Source organism: Thalassophryne amazonica, chromosome 2, assembly GCF_902500255.1.
Source record: "Thalassophryne amazonica chromosome 2, fThaAma1.1, whole genome shotgun sequence".
Classification (NCBI taxonomy): domain Eukaryota; kingdom Metazoa; phylum Chordata; class Actinopteri; order Batrachoidiformes; family Batrachoididae; genus Thalassophryne; species Thalassophryne amazonica.
Genome location: NC_047104.1, coordinates 113,552,115 through 113,575,814, shown reverse-complemented (window position 1 = coordinate 113,575,814; position 23,700 = coordinate 113,552,115). Strand labels below are relative to the sequence as shown.

At 42.1% G+C, this 23,700-nt stretch overlaps 1 protein-coding gene across 1 annotated transcript in view; it reads left to right on the top strand.

Moving 5' to 3' along the window:
* acsf3 (acyl-CoA synthetase family member 3) overlaps positions 1–23,700 on the top strand; it is a 114,608-nt gene that overhangs the window by 13,748 nt on the left and 77,160 nt on the right. The window contains exons 2-4 of the mRNA XM_034163388.1: positions 2,526–2,681; positions 14,865–15,019; positions 18,876–19,021. Coding sequence (XP_034019279.1) covers positions 2,526–2,681; positions 14,865–15,019; positions 18,876–19,021 — 457 coding nt within the window. The remainder of the gene's footprint in view (positions 1–2,525; positions 2,682–14,864; positions 15,020–18,875; positions 19,022–23,700) is intronic.

The following is a 23,700-nucleotide window of genomic DNA, read 5'->3' as shown; positions in this document are numbered from 1 at the left end:
TGTCAGTCCACTTGGTGCAACAGCTCTCCAAGGTGTGTTCACTCCTTTTTAGATGCAGACTAACGAGCAGATCTGATATGATGCAGGTGTTAGTTTTGGGGATGAAAATTTACAGGGTGATTCCATAATTTTTTCATCAGAATTGAGTGAGTCCATATTTTTTTTCCTCTGCTTGGTCTAAAAAAGTAACCGTTACTGACTGCCACAATCTTTTTTTCTTGATTTCTTATAGTGTTTCTTAAAGCCAGAAAGTTGCCATTTGAAATGACTTTAGTTTTGTGTCATGTCTGTGATCTGCTTTTTTTCTACAAAAATTAAACAACTGAATGAACATCCTCCGAGGCCGGTGATTCCATAATTTTTGCTATGGGTTGTATAACGTGACTTCCTTAAAGCCACATCTTAACACTTACTATCTCAGGGCCTGTTTCTCTGGGGGCATCAGCAGTCAGTGTGCCCTCATCTTCATCCTGTGGAAGTTGGCTTGCACCAATTGAAAAGAGAGGATTTTATTGTTTTTGTTTGTTTTAAAGACTTTTTTCTGTTGTATTTAGTATGAAATGCTAAGCCATAATTATGAGATGTTGACTCACATTTAACATCTCGTGTATTTTTTTCCTTCCCCTATTCTGTACATCTCGCCCTAATACACTCACAAAAGTGACTCATTGGATGAACTCATGAGCAGGAGTTCTGTTTAATAAATATATGCAGCACCAACTCAAAAAAACACATCCATGCAAGATAATTTAATTTAGTTGGGCCTACATATAATTATTAAATGGAAACCCATTCCAATGAGTCTTTTTGAGTGTATGATTCACAGTTGGCTCATCCCATTAAGAATATATACAGTTTTATCATTGCTGCAACATTTTGTATTTTCCTCCATAAATTAAGGGTGGAATACAAACAACGGCAAGATAAACAAAGGCAGTAACAGTGACAGACGACAACAAAAGCAGTGCCTGAACTGACAACAAAGACAATGTGGAAATAATTGAACAAATAAAATGAGACAGAACTAAGGGGAAGATTAACATGTTTGATTGGGGAGGTGTTCATGCTGATGCTAGAAAAAATAGCAAAGTGCAGAATTCTACATGAATTGCAGAGTAAATTGTATTTATTCATTTTATTACTCACATTTCTCATAATTATGAATTGGCATGTTCTTATTAGAGAGGACAACTTAAAAATGAATCGGGGGGTTTACATAAGAGATAATTGTTCCTGTCAAGTTACAAAAAGAGCCTTCTGTAGAAAGCGATGGCAGTCCTCAGGCTTCAGCCCTCTTACTGTTTGCTCGTGAAACGTTTGGATTTCGACAAGTTTATGGAAAGCATGCTCAAGGTCTGTTACCAGACTGGATGCCATTTTTATATCACATTTTTTATCTGCTGCCAGGATCAATTTTCCCTGGACTTGTTACACTTCGAACTTGTTAAAGCCATTTTATGGCATCAGTAAACACATCTGTTCCATCAATAAACATATATTTGCTGCCTAATTAAACTTTTACATAGCACGTACACAATTTCTCTCTCTGTCTCCTTGGAAAATATTTGTTTACTTTCTGATTTTGTATTCATTCATGCATGGACATCATATCTTTTATTTTTTTGCCTTTCTCTCTATTCAGTTTTTCATCCATTAATGTGCCTTGATTAGTTGATTTTGGAACACTTTTCTGAACACTCTCCACTGAGAATTTAACCCAGAGTCAAACTTGCTTTGTTTTTGAGTCTTTACTAAAAATGAATGAACAAAAATTCACATAATTTTGTTATAAAATTAGTTGTGGCCTGGAATAGAGACCATTAAATTTTTGGCATAGAAAGGTCAGCATCAGTAAATGTAATTAATTAATTACTAAATAAGTTATTATAAACAATATGATTGGGTCCTTTTATTAAAGAAATATTACATAAAAGCTGAGGAAAAGGTTTGACCTATCCTTCAGCAGATGCTATTAAATTCCTCGGCAGAGTCTTCATAGTTAAAAGAATATTTTATCATAGTGAAAGTGGCTGTTTATGATTAAAGATATATTTCGAAAGGTTTGTTGTTTATTACATTTTAAAACTTTTACACATGATCACCTGAGTAGAACACAATGAAATTATGATACATTTGTGTGAGACTGGGCTTGTAATTATTGGTTCCTCTCTCTTTTCTGTTCTCTTGCAGGTAAGTGAATGTGCAAGTATGTTGTTGAAATATATCAAATTTGATGACATCAAATATGTTCTGAGGATGCACATATGCATGCTACATCCACAACATGGGCACTGTTGTCATCATGTCAGTGACAAGGACTCTGTCTCTGACCAGACTATGTCAGTGACTTGCTTTTATGATACTTTTAAGCTCTGTGCATTTTCAAAGGTATTTCTGGCAAAAGCAATAAATTATTAATGGAAGTAGGAATATGGCCGTGGACGATGTCAGATGAGTTTTTTTTTTTTTTTCCAAAGGCAATGCAACACCTTAACCTCTTGCTCTGTTTCCCCTCCCTCCCCCAGGTCCAGTCTCTAGTGTCGGAGTGGGCTTGGTCTGGAGATGATGTCATCCTCCACACCTTGCCACTCCACCATGTGCATGGCATCATTAACAAACTTCTCTGCCCACTGTGGGTGGGTGCGACCTGCATCATGGTGCCTCAGTTTGAGCCTCAAAAGGTCAGTCATTTATTCTGTCTCTGGCTCTTTTCTGTTATTTTGTTGTGATTGCATTATTTTTGCTGGCTTAGTGATTTTCATTAATACTCCTGAAAAATGTGGCAGCTGTAGAGTTTGAAGCTCCAGAAATGGCTAAGGGGAAATTGGCTACAGTTGATATAGAAAGCTGACACACCCATGGGCTTTTTACAGATTTTACTTTCTTTTTGCCATTTTGGGAAAAAAATAAATAAATCAGGCTTTATCGCAATTTCTAAAAGTCTCCTTTTAAAAAGAAGAATGACGGTGGGGGGTGGGGGGTGGGGGTCATAAGTAAGGACACGCTTTAGGTTCATACAGTGTTTTTCGGACCACCTAACTCCCCAAATGTCCAAAAACAGTAGGTTTGCGTACCACTGTAACAGTACATTACAGTTTTCACTCTTGAAATGACTACTTTACAAATAGCATTGTTTACTCGTTCGGTGTGTGTGTGTGTGTGTGTGTGTGTGTGTGTGTGTGTGTGTGTGTGTGTGTGTGTGTGTGTGTGTGTGTGTGTGTGTGTGTGTGTGTGTGTGTCTGTTTCCACCTTTATGGAAAGAATATGATATTATAATCCAATTGCATTTTTCCCCAAATCTGATTAGTTAATTGTGTGAGATTTCAGACCGTATATTATCGGAGTAATGGTGGCAAAATATTCGACTGCTTCACATTTGGGTGTATTATTCCGGTGTTCTGGCGAGATGTCATTCCTGTCAACGGCTCAGCCCTCCGCGCAACTGCACAAGCATGTGCAATATTGTTGGAATGCGGAACTGTCGATTTATACGCCGAGACACACAATTCAACAGAACACCGGCTGTGTGCACTGCTATGCAAATGTCATAATGGCGCTGTTACCTGAGAGCGAGAGAATGTCGCATACCGATGACACCGCCGAAATGGGTGAATTTAAGCTCCCATGCAAAAGTATTGATTTGGATTCTTACACAGAATTACCGTTTCACATTTGATGGATTTTCACATTTGATGGTTTACTCCGCGCCCTGACTGCTGCTGGAGCGACGCTGCCTCACGATAAGCCTGGCTGACCGAATTACCTACAGAAAAATAAACCGTGGAAATGATTGAATATGATTTGAATGGGAATAAACCCCTTGTATCTGATGATTTGCGGACATTCATGCCGTTATATGGTTGCAAATATCCGTTTTACCGGCTCCATAACGCTTCACCAGTAAATCGTCTTTTTGAAAGCTCAATTTGTGACCGTATACCCAGCCTGACCATCCACAAATCATCGGACACAACAGGGTTATTCCCTAAATGTGATATTTTACCAGTATACTCCTGGACTACCAATGGTCACTGGACCACTCTTTGAGAAAGGTTGGTATAACATAAGCATATCATAATTTTTACAGCCAATTTTCTTTAGACAAGTCAGTGGATATAATGGTGTTCTTCCTTGGGAGCGTCAACATTCTGAACTGAAAGGTTTTAAAAAAAATCCTGTGGATTCTACCAGCATGTGTCACTGGTAGTTTCAACCCAACACAGTTGTCATTTTTTACATCCAGTGGCCGCATCCTTTAAGTCACAATGTCGCTTGTGCTCATTTGGGTGTGTTGGTCCATAAGTGAGTTGTGGTCAGGCACAGAAGTGAGGTGGGGTGTCCATATTTTCCTTCATAAGAAAGTGTTTTTGCCTTAGACCACCAGAAACTTGGTCGAATGTGCAGCACTTTTTAAAAAGCACAACACTCAGACATATCTTACATAAGCTGGCTCACATTTCACGCATGCAATTGCGCAGCTGGCTCATCATTTCCTGAAAATGTTGCATGCTGTACTTGTCACAGTCAAAAGACTTGTGTGTCACCAGTTGGTCGTGTCCATGGGAAATGGACTATTTATGGAATCTAAAGAATGATTTCCGCATATTAGTGTTTGCGTCATGTTCTGCTTCCTGTGTGCTCAAGGTATTTTGTCTTGACTAAGCTAAACTGGGTATTTCCAGTGGATGAGTACATATCTGAGGTAGACGACCTCCTCTTGTGTATTACATCTGGGAAAAGGCAATTCTGGGCAATGTCCACACCTGATTCTCCAGATGTTTTCTAGAGTTTATATGAGCAAACATCTTAAGTGTTTGGTGCTCTGTGATGGATTGCTCTGTGTGGCTTTGTATCTGACCAGTGCCGACTCACGGCAGGAGCTTAAGCAGCAGATCAATCGATGAGCTGACATTGAGGAATGATGGTGCTTGTTTGGCCCTGAGAAGGGAGGGGAAGAGTGATTGCAAAGTGTGCGCTTGTAGGTATTGCTCTTTTAGGTGTTGCAATGTACTTGCACTTTTTTTTTTTTTTACAAATGTGTGCTCAAGTGCACATTTTTGTTTTTAATGATAATCTCTAGGACTTAATGACACAAAATGTAGATGAGTAAGCAAGGTCTTTAAAAAAAAAAACATGTCTATCAGCAGGGTACTGGTTTGGTATTGTAAAAGTGTTCCTTGTCTCACCCAGAAAATGTCACAGGAGAAAGATTTATCTTGCATTATTTTTCAGCATAGTCTCCCTTGATGTCAATGAATGCACTTGGTCCATGATGTTCACTATGCCTTTGCAGAAGGAAGGTCAGCTTTTGAGGGAGTTTACAACCCTTGTTTCTGGATGAGGCGAGAACTTTTTTTGAAGCAATCTTGTAGCTATCAGTATTCAGTATTGATTCCTGACCTTGTGTAGCAAACCATGACACACATTCATTTATCTGTAGAAAAAGCCTTTATTCTCCTCATCCTCAAGTTACAGTACATTGATGAAGAGACTGAAGGGTAGCCTAGGCAGCAGAGGTCAATATTGTTTTTTAACCTCTCCCTTGGTTTCACCTGGAGATAATGACAAATTTCAGTGCAGGAATAATCATCCTGTAAATATCAGATAACTGTAAAGTTTAAAAAGAATGTGGTATGTGTGTGTGTGTGTGTGTGTGTGTGTGTGTGTGTGTGTGTGTGTGTGTGTGTGTGTGTGTGTGTGTGTATATATTTTTTTATTTTTTATTTATTTATTTTTTTGGTTCATACTGTTTAACAGTTGGCAGTTCAGCTCTATGGTTGGAGTTTATCTATTACTGGTATTACAATGTATTGTCATGTCAAATATGTTTACTGTTTTCTAGAGATGAATTGCTCAGAATATTAGAAACAAATTTAAATATAATGCATGTAGGCCACCACATCACCTAGAAATAGCAGACTGAGCAAAGAATATACAACACTGACCATTTGGACCAAACATTGAATTTTAGTCCAGCTGTAGTCATTACATTCTGAAGTCAAAGAATGTGTTGTGTGGGCTGCCAGAAGAGGAGGTACTGCTGGCCCACCACCAGAAGGCGCCCTGCCTGAAGTGCGGGCTTCAGGCACGAGAGGGCGCTGCCGCCTCAGGAACAAGCCGTGGTGACAGCTGTCACCCATCATCCGTGACAGCTGTCACTAATCAACACATCTGGTATAAAAGCAGGAAGACACCTCCACCAAACTGCCGAGATATCATCTTCATCTGGAGATAATACTCTCAGCCCCTTTTGTGAGATCGATAAATCTATTATTGTGAGTGTTTGCAGGAGAACCGGTCGTTTTTGAGGAGGCTGTGCAAGACGGCGCTCCTTTTCAGGTGAGACCGCTGCAACGCGCTGAGTGAGAGTACCAGATCCGACACGCCAGGAAGGTGGCCACCTGGGGACTCCGGGACTTGGCGGCTCCAGTATTCCTCGGGTTCAGGTGGCGGTGGAAATCGTGTGGTTCCGGTTCGTTTCCAGACGGGCGTCTCCTATCGTCGAGCCTGCCCACACGACACCTTTTATTAATTGACTGTTGCACATTCTGATTCTGCTGTGTTTGGTTGTGACATTCACACCAGTAAAGTGTTATAATTTGACTCCTTCCATTGTCCGTTCATTTACGCCCCCTGTTGTGGGTCCGTGTCACTACACTTTCCCAACAGGATATCTCGGCCAGCGTCATGGACTCCGAGGGGCGTCACCAGGTTGTTGAACAACCAATGGGAGAGCAGGGAGCGCAGGCATCTGCAGGAGGCGTGATTGGTGAGCTACAGCATATCCTCACCGCCTTTACGGCACTGACGCTCCCTCCAGCAGGTGTCTCTTTGGTTTTTGGTCCCGGGGCGGTAGGTGATCCGGAAGTCAAAACGGCCGAAAAACAGTGACCAGCGGGCTTGCCTGGGGTTCAGTCGCTTGGCGGTCCTGATATACTCCGGGTTCCGGTGGTCAGTGAAAACCGTGAAAGGCACTGACGCTCCCTCCAGCAGGTGTCTCCACTCCTCAAGGGCCTCTTTCACCGCAAGGAGCTCTCGATTGCCCACGTCATAGTTCCGCTCTGCTGGGGTCAACCTGCGGGAAAAATAGGGACACGGGTGAAGAACCTTATCGGTTTCTCCGCTCTGGGATAGCACGGTTCCTATCCCCGAGTCAGAGGCGTCCACTTCAACCACGAACTGGCGACCAGGATCGGGCTGCACCAAGACCGGTGCAGTCGAGAACCGGCGTTTCAACTCCCTAAACACGGCTTCGCACCGATCCGACCAGGTGAAGGGAACCTTTGGTGAGGTCAGGGCCGTCAGGGGGCTAACAACCTGACTATACCCCTTAATGAACCTCCTGTAGAAATTTGCGAAGCCGAGGAACTGTTGCAGCTTCCTACGGCTTGTCGGTTGGGGCCAGTCTCTCACCGCTGCGACCTTGGCCGGATCCGGGGCGACGGAGTTGGAGGAGATGATAAACCCCAGGAAGGACAAAGAAGTGCGGTGAAACTCACACTTCTCGCCCTTCACAAACAACCGGTTCTCCAACAACCACTGCAGGACCTGACGTACATGCCGCACATGGGTCTCAGGGTCCGGAGAAAAGATGAGTATATCATCCAGATATACGAAGACGAATCGGTGCAGGAAGTCCCGCAAGTCGTCATTAACCAAAGCTTGGAACGTCGCGGGGGCGTTAGTGAGGCCGAACGGCATGACCAGGTACTCAAAATGACCTAACGGGGTGTTAAATGCCGTCTTCCATTCGTCTCCCTTCCGGATCCGAACTAGGTGGTATGCGTTCCTAAGATCCAACTTTGTGAAGATTTTGGCTCCATGCAGGGGGGTGAACACTGAATCCAACAAAGGCAACGGGTATCGGTTGCGAACCGTGATCTCGTTCAGCCCCCGATAATCAATGCATGGACGAAGACCGCCATCTTTTTTTCCCAGGAAAAAGAAACCCGCTCTCATCGGAGAGGTGGAGTTACGGATCAGCCCGGCAACTAAGGAGTCCCGGATGTAGGTCTCCATCGATTCGCGCTCAGGTCGGGAGAGGTTGTACAGCCTGCTGGACGGGAACTCCACGCCTGGCAACAAATCAATGGCACAATCATGTGGACGGTGCGGGGGAAGAGTGAGTGCCCGATCCTTGCTAAAAACGTCAGCAAGATCGTGGTACTCAACCGGCACCGCCGACAGATTGGGGGGTACTTGGACCTGCTCCTTCGCCTGGGAACCGGGAGGAACCGAGGATCCCAAACACCTCCGATGGCAGGTTTCGCTCCACTGTACCACCACCCCGGACGGCCAATCAATCCGGGGATTGTGTTTCAACATCCAGGGGAACCCCAGAATCACACGGGAGGTAGAAGGAGTCACAAAAAACTCAATCTCCTCCCTATGATTCCCTGACACTACCAGCGTTACTGGTGGTGTCTTGTGTGTGAGTAAAGGGAGTAGGGTGCCATCTAGTGCTCGCACCTGCAATGGTGTAGGTAGCGCCACCAGAGGGAGCCCTACCTCCCTGGCCCATCTGCTGTCTAACAGATTCCCTTCTGACCCTGTGTCTACCAGTGCTGGGGCCTGAAGGGTTAAATCCCCACTAAGGATTGTAACTGGGAGTCGTGCGGCAATATGTGTGTGTCCCACGTGAAGTTTTTGGCCCACCCTAAGCCCAGTCTCTAGGGGCGGGCGTTGGTGTTTAACTGTTCGGGGCAATCGCTCAATTGATGCTCCATTGAGCCACAAACAAAACACGCCCCGCGTGGAAACCTCCTCTGTCTATTAGGTGGTCTGAATGTGGCCCTGCTCGTGTCCATAGCTTCGTCAGCAGGGGGAGCTGTCGCCCCACGGGACGTAGAGGCCAGGGAGCGTGGGAAGGGCGGGCCCTTCTCGGACCCGGAAGGAAGAGGGACGGCGCGTGCCCGGCCACGTCCTTCACCTTTATGGCCATAGTGTTGTAGGGTAGTGGCTCTCAAACCGGTCCTCAAGTACCACCTAACATTTTTCCACCTCTCCCTGCTCTGCCACAAGCTCATTAGCTCATTTAGCATAATATAATAATAGCACAATAATAATGCATAAATTAAAATTCACTTTAATTTCAACAATTTAAAGTCAAAGCTACATTTGAATTTTCTGCAATCAAGCATGGATTACTCAAAGTTCTGTTCTGTGTCTACTGTTATTCTCTCTGTATGTTGCATCTCTTGGTCGCATGTAGCCATAAAATTAACGTTCACTATTATATGTGTGACATACTGATGGGTATGCCTGCTGAAGTAGGTAATGTCTCATATTGCAAAACAGGAGCCTTTTCTGATTGTGATGAAAAACTATTTGTTCTTAAAATGTATACTTCTGAACTCTGAGAAGACTGAGATAATTGTTTTTGGCCCTGCTGGACAGGGATGCCTTAATGATTGCCCATTATTACTGGGTAACTTTGTGATTCATGGTGACGTAGTTAAAATTTATGGTTTAAGTTTTGAACCAACATTGTCTTCTGACTTTTGTTTAAATATTATTATTTCGTATCATTCCAGTCATTAGTCCATTTTTTTTTTTTTTTTTTTTGGCTATGACAGATGCCGAAATACTGATTCATGGTTTTGTATTCCAGAACTGACATCTCTAATGTATTATGTTCTGATTTACCACAAACACTACATGTCCTCACGATGTAGCTGCTAGAGTTTTAATTAATAAGTAAGTCCCTTTGGCTTCTCCTTTGTTTCACTTTGGGTCACTACAGCAGATCAGATGTTGAAAACTCCACTTGTGTCTGATAATGTTTGGAGAAGGAAGGTCCAACTAGTTAGGGTCCTGGTGCTACCTGTCTTGCTGTGTGGTTGTGAGTTCTAGACACTAACCAGTGATCTAAAGATGAAGAATGAATGTCTTTGGGACAAGCTCTCTTGGGAAGATCCTTGGATACCACTGGAATGGCTTGGTATCAAGCAAGTGTTTACTTAAGAGAGACTAAGATGAGGAGTCTCACTTGCATTGTAGGGGAGCATTTTTCCCGCATGATCCAGCATGCAGCCATGGGGACACCCACACCTCACCTGGCTGCAGCAGATCGATGCTATATTTTAGAGATGCTTGTCTGCCTGGATGGTTGCCATCCCGGACCCAAGGTGGTTCTGTGGTGTTGTGAATGCAGAAAAGTGAAGCACACCACCAGTACATCCCAGGCTTGACTTGACATAAGTGACTCACTCGAGGACACTGGTAATCAGGGGACAAGCTCAAATGTAAGAGGTTTTATTGCGAGGGTGCCATTCAGCATACAGAAAACATGTGAGTGGAAACAGTAGGCACTAAGGACATGGACAACACACAAACTCTTGTCAAACACTCAGTGCATCCTCTATAGTCTGTGAAAATTCATTGACAGTATTGTGGAATGTCAGGCCATGCACCTTGAAGTTAAGGCATGAATGCCCTTTGAGAGAGAACACACATGACTGAATGAATTGAAGAATAAGGTCCTCACGAAACTACAGCACTGTTGAATGGTAAGATAAAAACTGTTATCAATTTCTAGATGGTCCGACCTGAAGCTGGACCTTCTCTGGTTTTGATAAAGCAGATTTATTAAAGTTATTTTTTGATTCTTAATTTTTTATTTCACTTACAGCCGATCTGTTCTGTGTGAGCCTGATCCCGTCAGATCTCAGAAGCTAAGCAGTGCGGGACCTGGTTAGTACTTGGATGGGAGAGCTCTTCGGAACACCAGCGGCTGTATGTGTTTCTCCGGGTAAAACTGGAGTTGTGTGATCAAGGGCATCAGCGTAAAACTTGTGCCAAATACCAATGCGAATCTGGCTGTAGCCGCTCTGGCGACCCCGGACAAAAATGGGAGCAGCCGAATGGACAACAACAATTTTTGATTTCACTTCAGTATCTTGGTGGTGTGATGAGCTAGTGCATATCTCTTTGTGTGCACACGCATCAGGAATGTTGCCTTGTGTTGCACTGTGCGCTGCTTTCTGTTTGATGGAAAATGGGGCCCTCTCTCTGCTTTAAATGTGGGGGTTTTTTTGTTTGTTTTTTAAAGATTTGTATGTTTTAATGATATAAAGCACTTTGAAATGTTCTGGCCTGAAAGTGCTATATGAATAACATAATAATTATTATTATTATTATTACTTTGTTAAAGTATTATAAATCTGGTATATGTGACAACTATGGAGTTCGTACTATGAGTTTGTACTCGATATAGCAGCACGCATTGTTTAGAATGCAGGCTGGAGATCTGGGTCTTCACCACATACTGTCCCCCAGGTGGACGACGGCACTTTGACAGACATAAATTGCTTTCCTCCCCCCTTCAGACTGGACTTTGAGGAAGCGCTCCACTGCACTTGACAGGCACCACCATGAACATTCAGGGCAGACTCTGTTAATAATCTTACCTTTGCAATTTTACTCTACGGTGTGTCTGTTTTTTGATAAATAAGACCGATATCTGAATAATTCTTTGATTAACCTCCATCATTTTAACTTTCTTGATAGATATATTTCATTGTAATTGTTAATAAGACATCCAGCAGTGTGTTGTAGATCTGACTGTCAGAAGGCACATTTGGAAAGATGTGGTGGCCGGTGGGAGGATGATAGAAGAGACTGCATGTTTCTGCATGTGAATTTGTATCTGTGGTGTGTCAGAGGGAGACCACCGAGGCAGCGAAGCAGGAAATTATGAAACGGAGAGAGAAAGTAAGTGAATATGAGATAGAGCAAGTGTAGAAAGAAATATGAAGGATAGATGAGGGGGTCAGAGATGAAAATAGAGACTGAAAAAGGAGCACTTGGGAAATGAAATAGGAATGAAAGAAAAGAAGTCTGGATAAGTAGACTGAGAAGGGAGGGAGGAGACATTTGGAGAGAAGCATTTGTCTCCCACACGGGAGATGGGACTTAGAGGAGCAGTCGTTCACCTTCAGTTAATTCATGCCGTTGTCCTGTCCTCTCATTGTCTGCTGTGATGTAGCCGTGTGTGCGTTAAAGGACTGAGGTGGAATGGGTGGGCTGGGGTTTGTAAAATGACTTTGTCCTTGAATTCATGAGGTTTTTATTTCTTTTTCCTCTACAGTAATGTTTTTTTTTGTTTTTAATCAGTGCATGTAGTTTATAATGCATGTTTGTTCTTTGCTGTAGAACACAACATAGGGCATCAGCACCTCTTGTAAGCATCAAGATACACATTTGTCACATGTAGCCACACTAAAGGTTTTTCTGTAAGTAACCTACGTGTCACTTCTACGCTTCAGCATTCTGCTGTTTTCCTCTCTGACCTTTATATGTCTCTGCCTTTTATTTTGTTTTTTTTTTGTTGTTGTTGATAGTAGGGGTGTGTGATATGACCTTAAATTAATGTCATGGTATTTTATATTTTTTTTACTTTATCAATGATTACTGTATCTCACTCATGGTATTACTTTATTTTTTTCAGGTTTTGAGAGGAATATCATGTCTGTCCCTTTATGAAAATAAGAAATATTTTGATAATAGTTTAAGTGCATGGAATGTATCATTGTGAGACACAGGAGAGGATTATGCATCATCAACTCTGTGTGTGTGTATGGGGGGTGTTATCTTCAATAATATGAGGTAAAATTAAAGTATTTAGGGGTATATGCCTTTGGTATATGTCACAGAGGTCACAAACAAGCTGTGTCAGGCATAAAGGATGTTTTTTATAACAGGTGAATGTCTGTGAAAACACACATAGAATTGTTGGACTTTAGAGATGTTTGACATCTCTAAACACATGAAAATGTAAAAGGTAGGCAAAAAACAAGCTGATTTTGCACTATAGGACATCTTTAGTAATTATATTTGAGCAGACGTTTAACCTGGATTGTTTTCATTTTCAAATTTGCATCTTAAAAGTTAAAATCTGGATGAAAATCTTCAATAATCCAATGTAATATTGATTTTTTTTTTTATTTATTTTTTTTTTTTTAGTTTTACGTTTAACAAATACATGGCTGTTTTTCATTGATTGCTAAGGGTCCTATCTCACTTGGCGCGACTGTTGGAGAGTAGTTGGAGACACAACTTAGTAACCAACATGCGAATGAGCATCAGTGTCACAGTTGGTATCTCTCTGAACTGCAGCTGAAGACGAATGACATGGGTCTCCACAGCAGACCTGAGGTGGATCTGCATGTTGATTTGGCACAGATCCGTCCTCTTGCGTTTTGGCTCTGATGGACATATGACATCACATTTCCACATCACTGTATTTAGTGGAAAGATTTTCCTGATTTAATAATGTGCACATCAAAGAACTAAGTCTAGAAACCTGAAACAGGAGTCCTGATATCCTACAACTCTGGCCAGATCAGCAGCAGTGTGGCCACTTCCAGAAGGGGCTGTTCCTCCGCTGTTGTAGCATGTGGCCCAGCCCCCCCTCTCCCACAGTTCTCTCATGAATCGCTCATGTTAGGAGTCGCAGCGAGTACATTCAGAGGGACGCAGGACGGCAGTGATGGCTCTGGCAGCACACTCAGAGGAGCCTTGTCGCCTCACCAACTTTGAAGAATTCTAAATCCAGGCAGGACACTGGTGATGCCCTGTGAGTGAAGCAAGGGAAACGCCCCACCCAGTGAACGTCATGCAAAATCAAGTGATTTCAACTCGCAATTGCCGTTGGCAGGCTGTCACAGCCCAATGACATAGGACCCCAAGGTTTTTATTGGGCTTACAGCACAAACGTTTGCCTGTTCACTCAACAGAATCACAGTTTGAAAATATTTCCATGACTGTTAGCTTATATCTCCATGTGAAAATGCTTTGATAACTAGTTATCGTATCTATGAGAAGAGTGTTCAGTAGGTGTTTTGATTCACATGTGGAGCTCGGCAAAACATGAAATAAATGTAGCTATGATGATCACAGCCTTGTGCTGCTCTGCTGATCCAAGCTGCAGATGTGCTGAAACAGCAATTGATTTTCAAATTAATGGATATGTTAAGTTGGTTTTCATTAGTTCATCAGTGTTATTTTTCATTGGTGTTATTTTAAAAAACAACTTACCTGGCAGCAGTTTGCTGTCCCCTAGTTGTCCGATTTAATGATGGCTGGTGTCGGAACAACTGCTTTGCCCTATATTTCAAACAAATAAATTTTAAGAAATGGAACTTTTCTGTGACATACAATGATGTGTTGAATCTGCATGAAAATTCAGTAAGGTACTGTATATCTTATATATTATTTTCCAATTCTAAGGTGGAACTATGCCAGTATCCAAAGGTGTATCTAAAAAGGAAGAGTAAAATAGGAGAGTAGAAAAGAGTAGAGTAGAGCCACTTAGGTGCCTGGTCTTGAGAACCAGGGATGGTAGGTTAAGAAGCTTTTTTATCCCATGGGAACTCTCCCTACCCACCCAAGCAGCTCAAGAAAAAGGTATATATAATATAATAAATAATAAGACATAAGAAGGATAGGACATATCAGGAGAAGATTGGAGTATAGGTAATTAGTATGTAGACTAGTAGTAAAATCAGATATAGTTAGTAGGCTAAGCTGCAGAAGCTGTGAGTGTGTGAGTGTACTGGTGTCTATCTAAAGTAACTCTGTTAACATACTATAGGAAAATAAAAAGTATAATCATTATGCTATCAAATGGAAACCTAAGAACTTAGGTACTATATGTTGATGTCTTTAGAAGAACACAAACTGATGAATCATTAAAAATCTACACCATGTAGAATAGAATTGTAAATGGCGAAAATAAGCTAGTGGAAGAGCTAAATTAGCCGTGAATGTATGTAATTATTATTTTGTAAGAACTTTTCAGCCAGGTGTTGGGCTTATCGCTCTCTCCCCCTCTGTTCCTCTTTCTGTATTTTTTGTCCTTCTAGATATGGGAGATGCTATTGAGCTCCAACACTCCTATGGTTAATGTTTTTATGGCCGTGCCAACAATCTACTCGAAGCTGATCCAGCACTATGATCAGCACTTCACAGGGCTGCATGTCAAGGACTTCATCAGAGCGGTCTGCAAAGAGAGGATAAGGTACTGGCTGTTTCTATAATACACATCATCTCATATGGTCATAAATATTAGGACTGGAAATTCACTGTTGGCTTCAGACTTTTGTTTTATTGCCCATTTGCTGTTTTCTTTACATCCTTTCTTTGATCCATTAAGAATACTGTTTCAGCAGACCTCTCCCACCTGGAGAGTTAAAAGCTATCATCATGATTCACACTGCCTATCTTTGTCTGTTTCTCTACTATCACAGCAATATATTTTTCTGACATGAGTTTGCCATTTTAGGATGATTTACTTTGTTTAACTGCTTCCAATTTAATTACATTTAGTAGACTCCGTGATATGAAGAAAAACATTTTATGTCATGTACCCCACTGTCACACTGCCACACAAGCAAATGGAACGGATGAATTTAGGCATGAAAGAAAACGAGGGTAAGAGAAAGTCAAGCTTGGTATGCAGTAAATGGGGTCCACGAGAGAGAGTGTTTCCACCTAGAAGTGTACTAATTCCTAGAAACAACCGGCTATTCTGATTTTTGTGTATACACCTTATATAACCAGACCTATAAAGCCATGCTTATTTGTAGTTTTCCTTTGTAAATCTTATTTATTGTGACATGAATGATGAAAGGTCTACGGATCTTGACTTCATGCATGATTCTGTGAGCTTAGTGGAGTTAGTGGATACCCTGGTTGTAGCACTTGAGAAGCTGAATAAGTTGTCTGAGGATTTATGTTTGCCATTGTCCTGTATCAAGACTAAGATCAGATCTTTCTGTGACTTCCTAGCCGCAGCCATCAGAAGTGTATCTGTATGTGGTGAAAGTGTTGAACTTGTACAGACGTTCATATTGCTTGGTCCCCGGCCAGATTGAGAGACACCTGAGAAGAGCTTTTGGGGTTATGAGGTCATGAACAGTGATCTTTGGCAATGCCAATATCTTTGCAAGAGAGCGAGAGTGATTGTGTTTAGGGTTCTGGTATTCCCTGGGTTACTGTATGGTTGTGACACCTGGATGCTAAGTAGTGGCCTAAGGAGACAGCTGCATGACTTTGGTACTAGGGCTCTTTGGAGGATTCTTAGGTACTGTTTCAATGACTGTGTCAACTCAATGGTTACTTAGGGATGCTTAACATAATGAGTGTGACTTTGAGCCCCAATTGCTGTAGAAAGCCAAGATGTTTCCTACATTTTAGATGGCTGTGATACAGATTGTAACAAGTACAACAAAAGGTAAGATGCAAGCCTTTCAGTACAAATATAAACCTGAGTAAACCGCACGCAGTCTTGAAAGGTCTGGGGAAGAAAAAAATAAACATAAAATTTAACCGAATGAAAGAGGTATGTCCAGAGCGCAAATTAAAAAGAAAAAAATTATAAGAATGTAGCAGCAAAAAAAAAGATTGCATTAAAAAAGAGAAAAGTATGTACAAAACTGTTGATATTTCAGTGGCAGTGGATATTGCACATAAACAGATATTGCACTCATTTCAAGTGTGGCATGTGACATGGCTGTTTGCTTCCATTGTCCTTCATAGCACTAACAGCAGTTGGTCAGAAACTATTTTCGAATCTATTTGTACTTGCTTTAATGGCCCTGTACCGTCTGCCTGATGGCAGTAGCTCAAACAGAGAGTGGCCAGCATGGGATGAGTCCTTTAGGATGGTGTTGGCTCTCCTGAGACAGTAAGAGCCATGAAGGTCCCCCAGTGTGAGTAGAGGGCACCCGGTGATCTTCCCTGCCATTTTGGTAACCATCTGGAGCTCCTTCCTGTTTGCCCCTGTGCAGCTGGCAAACCACGTACAGTGGCAGCATGTGAGGATGCTCTCCATGATAGAGCAGTAAAAAGACACAAGCAATCCCTGGTTGGTTATTTTTCCTGAGGATTCTCAGAAAGTGGAGTCTTTGCTGTTCCTTCTTTAACAACTGTGTGGTGTTCCTGTCCCAGGTCAATTTCTCATCTATGTGGACTCCCAGGAAACGGAAGTCCCTGACCCTTTCCACACAGGTCCCCCCAATGATAATGGGCTGAAAGTCTGTTTTGTATCTCCTGAAGTCTACGATTAGCTCTTTGGTTTTGGATGTGTTCAGGAGCAGGTTATTTGCTGTACACCACACTGTCAGCTGTTCCACCTCATCCCGGTAGACTAATATCCGCCAGTGATACAGCCTACCACTGTGGTGTCATCCGCATACTTAATGAAGGTGTTGCTGGTATGTCTAGGGGTGCTGTCAAAGGTGTAGAGAGTAAAGAGCACTGGTCTCAGCACACAGGCTTGAGGGAAACCGGTGCTGAGTGTGACAGCTGTGGATATTTGGGGGCCAATCCTGACTCTCTGTGAGCGATCTGACAGAAAGTCCTTAATCCAACGACGTGGAATTAGGTAGACTGAGGTTCAGCAGTTTCCTTAAGAGGCCATGGAGAGGATGGTGCTGAATGCTGAACTATAATCCACAAAGAGAACACAGGTGTAGTTACCCTGTTGCTCCAGGTGGGTCAGTGTGGTGTGGGGGGGTAGCAGTCATGGCATCCCCTGTTGGCCTTGTAAGTGAATTATAGGTCTTGACAGGCGGTTAGGAATGACATGATGTGACTCCTAACCAATTTTTCAAAACACTTCATCACCACCGGTGTGAGTGCATCAGGCCTGTAGTGGTTGAGGCTGGTTATGGGGGATTTCTTGGGAAGGGGGGACTATGGTGGAGGTCTTCATGCATGATGGAACAGCAGACTGTGTCAGGGATCAGTTGAAGATTTTGGTGAAAATCCCAGCAAGCTGGTCTGCACGGTCTTTCAGCACCCATCCAGAGATGCCGCTCGAGCCTGTTGCTTTGTGTGGGTTGACACTCCACAGCGTGCGCCTCACCTCGTGTTCCCCCATTGTGAAGTTACTTCCAGCCACTAGAGGCAACGTGGCTGCTCCTGGTGTCACAGTCTCGAAGCGAGCAAAGAAGAGATTTAACTCTGCTGTCACTGTGGCATCACCTTCAGCAGCTCCGATGCCGAGTTTGTAGTGGTTGCGGTGCTGGACTGCCATCCATGCCTGTCTGCTGTTGTTGCTGGCCAGGTGGTCATCCATCCTCCTCCTGAAATCCTCCTTGGCCTTCCTGATGCCTCTCTTCAGGTTGGCACGGGCTGTGCTGTAGGGAGGCCTATCACCAGCTTTGAAGGCGGAGTTTCTCTCCTTCAGCAGCTGCTTCACCTCCCTGGTCATCCAGGGTTTCTGATTGGGGTAGACTCGGATACGTTTCTCCACTGTGACCGTATCTACACAGTTCTTAATATAACACAGTACAGTGCCCATAAATACATCCAGGTTCGCATCTTCAAAGTTGTCCCAGTTTGTGCTGTTGGAGCAGTTCTGCTGCTGATGAGAAGCAGCATCTGGCCATGTTTTGACTGTCCTAATGGTGGTGGAGTTGGATTTCCAGAGGAGGGTATATACAGGGATGAGTTGCGGAGAGATGTGGTTTGACTTGCCTGTATGTGGTGCAGGTCTGGGCCTGGGGCCTTGCTTAATAAATCTTTATTGTCATTGCGGGTTACAAAACAAAACTTGATTGAAGCATTCCAGTTTTGGAGCATAAAAAAATTGAAACAAAGTAAATGTAAAATATGTACATGCAAGTGAACTTGTGATTTAAAGGATGTGGGCACTGTCACACTACTAGTGACATTTCCACTGCTTTTTACCAGTGGAAGATCTTATCTGTGAAATGTAGACTCTAGTTTTCCAAAAGACACACAGGTACCTCTTTGACACATGGCCACAGATCATTAACATGAGCCTGTTGTTTTTCCTGAGATGTTGAAACATAATGGAATCAGATTTAAAGGGACAAGGCTTTTCTTGACTTTGAACTTGTCTTCAGATTGATGGTTTCAGGCTCAGCTGCTCTTCCACTGCCCACTCTGCAGCGCTGGAAGGAGATTACAGGGCACACACTGCTGGAACGCTACGGGATGACTGAGATTGGCATGGCGCTGTCCAACCCGCTCAAGGGCCCACGTGTCCCAGGTCTGTAAGTTTGCCTGTCCTGCATGCTCTTATAAAGTCAGGTCCCTAAACAATAACTGTTGCAAGACACCTAAATTCAGTTCATTGTCGACTTCTAATTACATTGTAGTGAAGTTATGTGGCATGCACAGGAAATAAATCACAACTGTGAAGTTTTTCAGGCAGTCTATTTACCATTTGTTAGCTAAGTGACAGAAAATTCAGCTAATTTGATAATCGGTTATACTTATGAAGGGTCATTGTTTTTCTGTTTCCTATCCTTATTAACCCTCTGGGGCCGATGCCGTCGTATACAACGGCTAAGACCAAGCTTTACTAAATTCTAAATAACTTTTTAATGATATGAGATAGTAACTTACTTTTTTTTTTTTTACTGAAAAGTTAACTCCGCAGACTTTCGAGCCAGCCATCGGCCATCTTTGTACTCCTCATAGAAGCTGTGTGATGACGTGCGCAATGTGAGTGTCTAATTGGAATTGGTTCACTGTCACGTGGTTTCCAAAATCCAATCGTAGGGCAGATTTACCTCACATGAAAAGCCAAAGATCATTTTCAGGAGTGATATGTTACTAGTTGGCCCGTTTGAATAGCCCCCTGTGTGCTCCAGTGAGTACATACTATTGGTCTCCAATGCGCCCTGCGCCATTACGCACAGCGATCAGTGAAAGCAGATGGAGCAGACAGAGCAGATCTGATGACTATCTCACGTGCTCAATCATAGAGTGTGTAACTATCAGGATTGCTCCACTAGTTTGCATGTGAATGTTACTGGATAACTCTGTTGCTTTCTCAGCATAAAGCACTGTTTACCATATCAATGGAGCGAGGGAGAGGGCCGCTCCTCAGACTGTAAGGAGCCAAAGTGGGCCAAAGTGTGAATGAAAGCTGCTTTAGGAGCAGTACAGAGCACTCCAAAATACAGTAGAAGTAGAAGTTTGTGATGTAACCTTTGTGTAATAGCAGAAAGAAATTGCTTTGAGATGTGACAAACAAAACTCATAGACCATTTTGTATATATTGTTCAAAATGTGCATTTGTGTTTCTTGTTTGAACCTTTTTGTTGTACAGTCTTTCACACAAGACCTCAAATTACCTTTATAAAGTGTCAAAACAGTTGATTGTTATAGTTTGCTATGTGTTTTGAATAAATGTGTGTGGAAATTAATTTCCGCTTTACTTTTTCCTTTCTTATTTCTGATTGTAAACCTTTATTACACTTGTAAAACACAACAAAAGCATATATATTATAAAAGCACAGGTTGTCCTGAAAAAAAGAGACATAAAACTTGATTGTGGGATGCAGGGAGAGCTGTTAACGGCAATAATAAAACATTTATGTCAGGTGAGTGAACTGTCCAAAAAATTCCCTTGGACCCCAGAGGGTTAACTCAGTATCACATTTGACCCTCTCTGGCTACATGACTGTATCTTCTCTGTAAGCAGGAGGAAAATATATGAGGAAAAACTCAGTTATTTTGCTGGTGGAATTCGCTGGCTGAATGGCCAGGGAAAAAGCTATATCACACACATTGTCCATCAGAAACATACTTGGTATGTAATCGACTTGATGTGAAATGTGTTTATGAAACTCTCACCATTGCAGCATGGGGTGCTCCCTATTGTCACTCCACGCTGCAGAGCAAGACAGACATACACCGTTGATGGTCTGTGTGATTGAAATAGGCTTCTGTATGTAAATAGTATTAAATTGTTTTTAAAATGTGTACAATGGCTGTATAGTGAAGCAAGGAATGCGCGCGCACTTATTTTTTAACTGTAGTTTAATCGGACAAAATTTTCCAGTTAATGGTCAAGCAAAAAATGACTTGATCGGGCCAGTTCTGATCGTATTTGATCAATATCATGACATTCCCACTGAATGCTTTATTATTATTATCTATGTTATAATAACCAAGTGGCCTCTGTGTGCATGCATGTGTATGGTTTCGATCATGGAGAACCTGGGGAGAGCCGACGTTTGCCGTTTGGTATGCTTATGTATTTTGGGTCAAGGATGAACACTGCCAAAACGGAAAGTTGATAGGACTAATAGTTTTGGAGAAATTAGGGATATTAGCTAACAACAATGGATCTTGTGCTGTAATACACCATGGGAGTTCTGGGTTTTGAGGTTTCAATTGTTATTGTGGTTCATGTTATTTTAACAGTGTTGTTAGTGTTATTGGTTTATTGTAGTTTTTGTGTTTTTGTTTTTTTTTGTATTTCAGTTGATTTAGTCAGTTTAGTTAAGTGTCATGTTGCCATTACCACGAGTGACTTAAGTGTAGTGCGTATGAAGTCTTCTGCCATTGTCTCTGTTTGTGGGTATGTAAAAATAAAAGCTCAGGGCAGAATGCAGAAAAACAAAAAGCTGTGGCTCGACTTCTGTTCTTTCGCTCAGCTCACCACAATATATTAAAAGCAAAGTGCCGTCTGTGTACATGTATGAGTATGTGAGTATAACTTCAATCATGGACAAACTAGGAGAGCTGACATTTGCTGTTTGGTACGTTTATGTATTTTGGGTGAAGAATGAATGCATGATGTTTGTACTGTAATATTACTGCCTGTACTGTAATATATGGTGTAATATGGTGTTAGGTTTCACAGCGATATCCCTGGGTGTGGGTGAACCAAAGACAGCTGCTTTAGATCAGAGCCCTCTGCGTGGCTCTGAACACTCCCTATAGCCTGACGTGCACCTGCTAAACGAAAGATACCACAAAGGCTGTGATTGGTCACTTTTCACTCCTTCTCTCCCGACATAGTTTAATGGTTTTTGCACTCGGCACGCTGATTGCATTTTGATCATGGATCAAATACGTTTCACAGAAAAGTCCACAAATATGACCAACTTTACAACATGGAGTTGGAAAAAGACCCTCAAATGACCCGAAATTCTGACTGGGGTTTGAACCGAGTATCCTCTGGTCTGAAGGCCACTGCTTAATCACTAGGCCATCACCTCCCCACATAACATGTCCTAGATACCTCCTTACAGGCACATTCGTACTATAGAAAGTGCTAAATGGATTGCATTTATATAGCGCTTTTCCATCTGCATCAGATGCTCAAAGCGCTTTACAAATAATGCCTCACATTCACCCCAATGTCAGGGTGCTGCCATACAAGGTACTCACTACACAACGGGAGCAATTAGGTGATTAAGGACCTTGCCTAAAGTCCCTTTTGATTTTCTGGTCTCAACGCATTTTGTCTCTTCTGCCTGATGATTCCATATGTATGTGTTCGGCATGCAGTTCCATTTCCTTGGCAGAAAATTACTCACTTCTATGTTCGTCTTCTGAATAGCAATGTATCAGATTCCAGTTCATCTCAGCTGTTAAAGGGGATCCGGCCTGCCTGGTCAGATACATTCATAATTATCATAATTAACAAATGCATAATTATCCGACCAGACAGGCTGCATATTTGAATTTACCTTTGCATAGAGCGACTCATTATCAGCATTACATCAGATATGGTGTTAAATCTTGGAATGATATGGTACATCTTGTAAATCCATCCATCATTTTATATAGATATAAAAGTGGACTAAAAGCAAAATCCTGCAGGAGTATTTATAATGACTTGTTTATATTATCTGGATAAATTGGTGTAATTCTGTTGTATACTGCTGTGCTATGTTTGTTTTTGTTCAGGAGTGGGTTTTCGATAAGCCTTTTTGGCTTCCACCACTCCCTTGCCCATTATTTATATTGTATCTTTTTTCCCCTCTCTCTTTCATTGTTTTATGTTTATACATTATTTTTGTGCTAAATAAACAAATTAAATCAATCAAATCAAAGGGGTTATCGATGACTGAACTGGCTGATTACGTGATATGCCCAGAAAACACCCCTAAATAATGTGGGGCAGTAATAGAGTCCCTTTGTACACAGCACCTTGGTTTGCACTGATATTTTTTAGTGTTTAAGTAACAATGTGCGCTCGGACGTGCCCCGATTAAAATTACAGTGTTTTGCCGCTACTCTCACACTCGAGCCATGTGAAAGGAAAGCACACAATTTGAGTTTAACATTAGTTAACAAGTCCAGTAAACAAGGTTGTCAGTTTGTCTTTTGAGAAATGTGAATTGCCTCTTCTACGTCTGAAAATAAATGAACCAATATAAAACTGCTCAAGTTTTTCCAACTCTAGCATAAACAAAAGAAATTCCTGCATTTTGTGTATCTCACAGTAGTCACTGATATGTGACACTATAGCTCAGCACCATATGTTTGTTTTTGATTTCACTCAATTTTCTCGTGTGATTTCAAATAAAACCCCACGATCCTGTCACGCATCCTGGAGACATACAGAAACAAAAACAAGGTCTGGAAATCAGGTCAGACCAGTTGAGTTTTCTTTCATCTCTGCGTTCTTCCTCTCTCCATCTCCACCACCTCCTCCTCTTCCTGTTCCCCAGCCAGCTCTGCTCTTACAGGTAGAGTTAATTAGCTAACAAGTGGATTGGGTAATCCTCAGGGTGATGTTTTGTTTTGGTGTTGTTTAGTTGCTCATGTTTGTTTCACAGCAAATGTTTGGCCTGTGCTGCTTCAACTGTGTTCGACTATTTAGAATGTATCATGAGGCCTGTGGTTTTATTGATGTTTCCAGTGCAGCATAAAAAACATTTGAGGAAGGTGTGTATGTGCATCTATGAAAATGTGTATGCA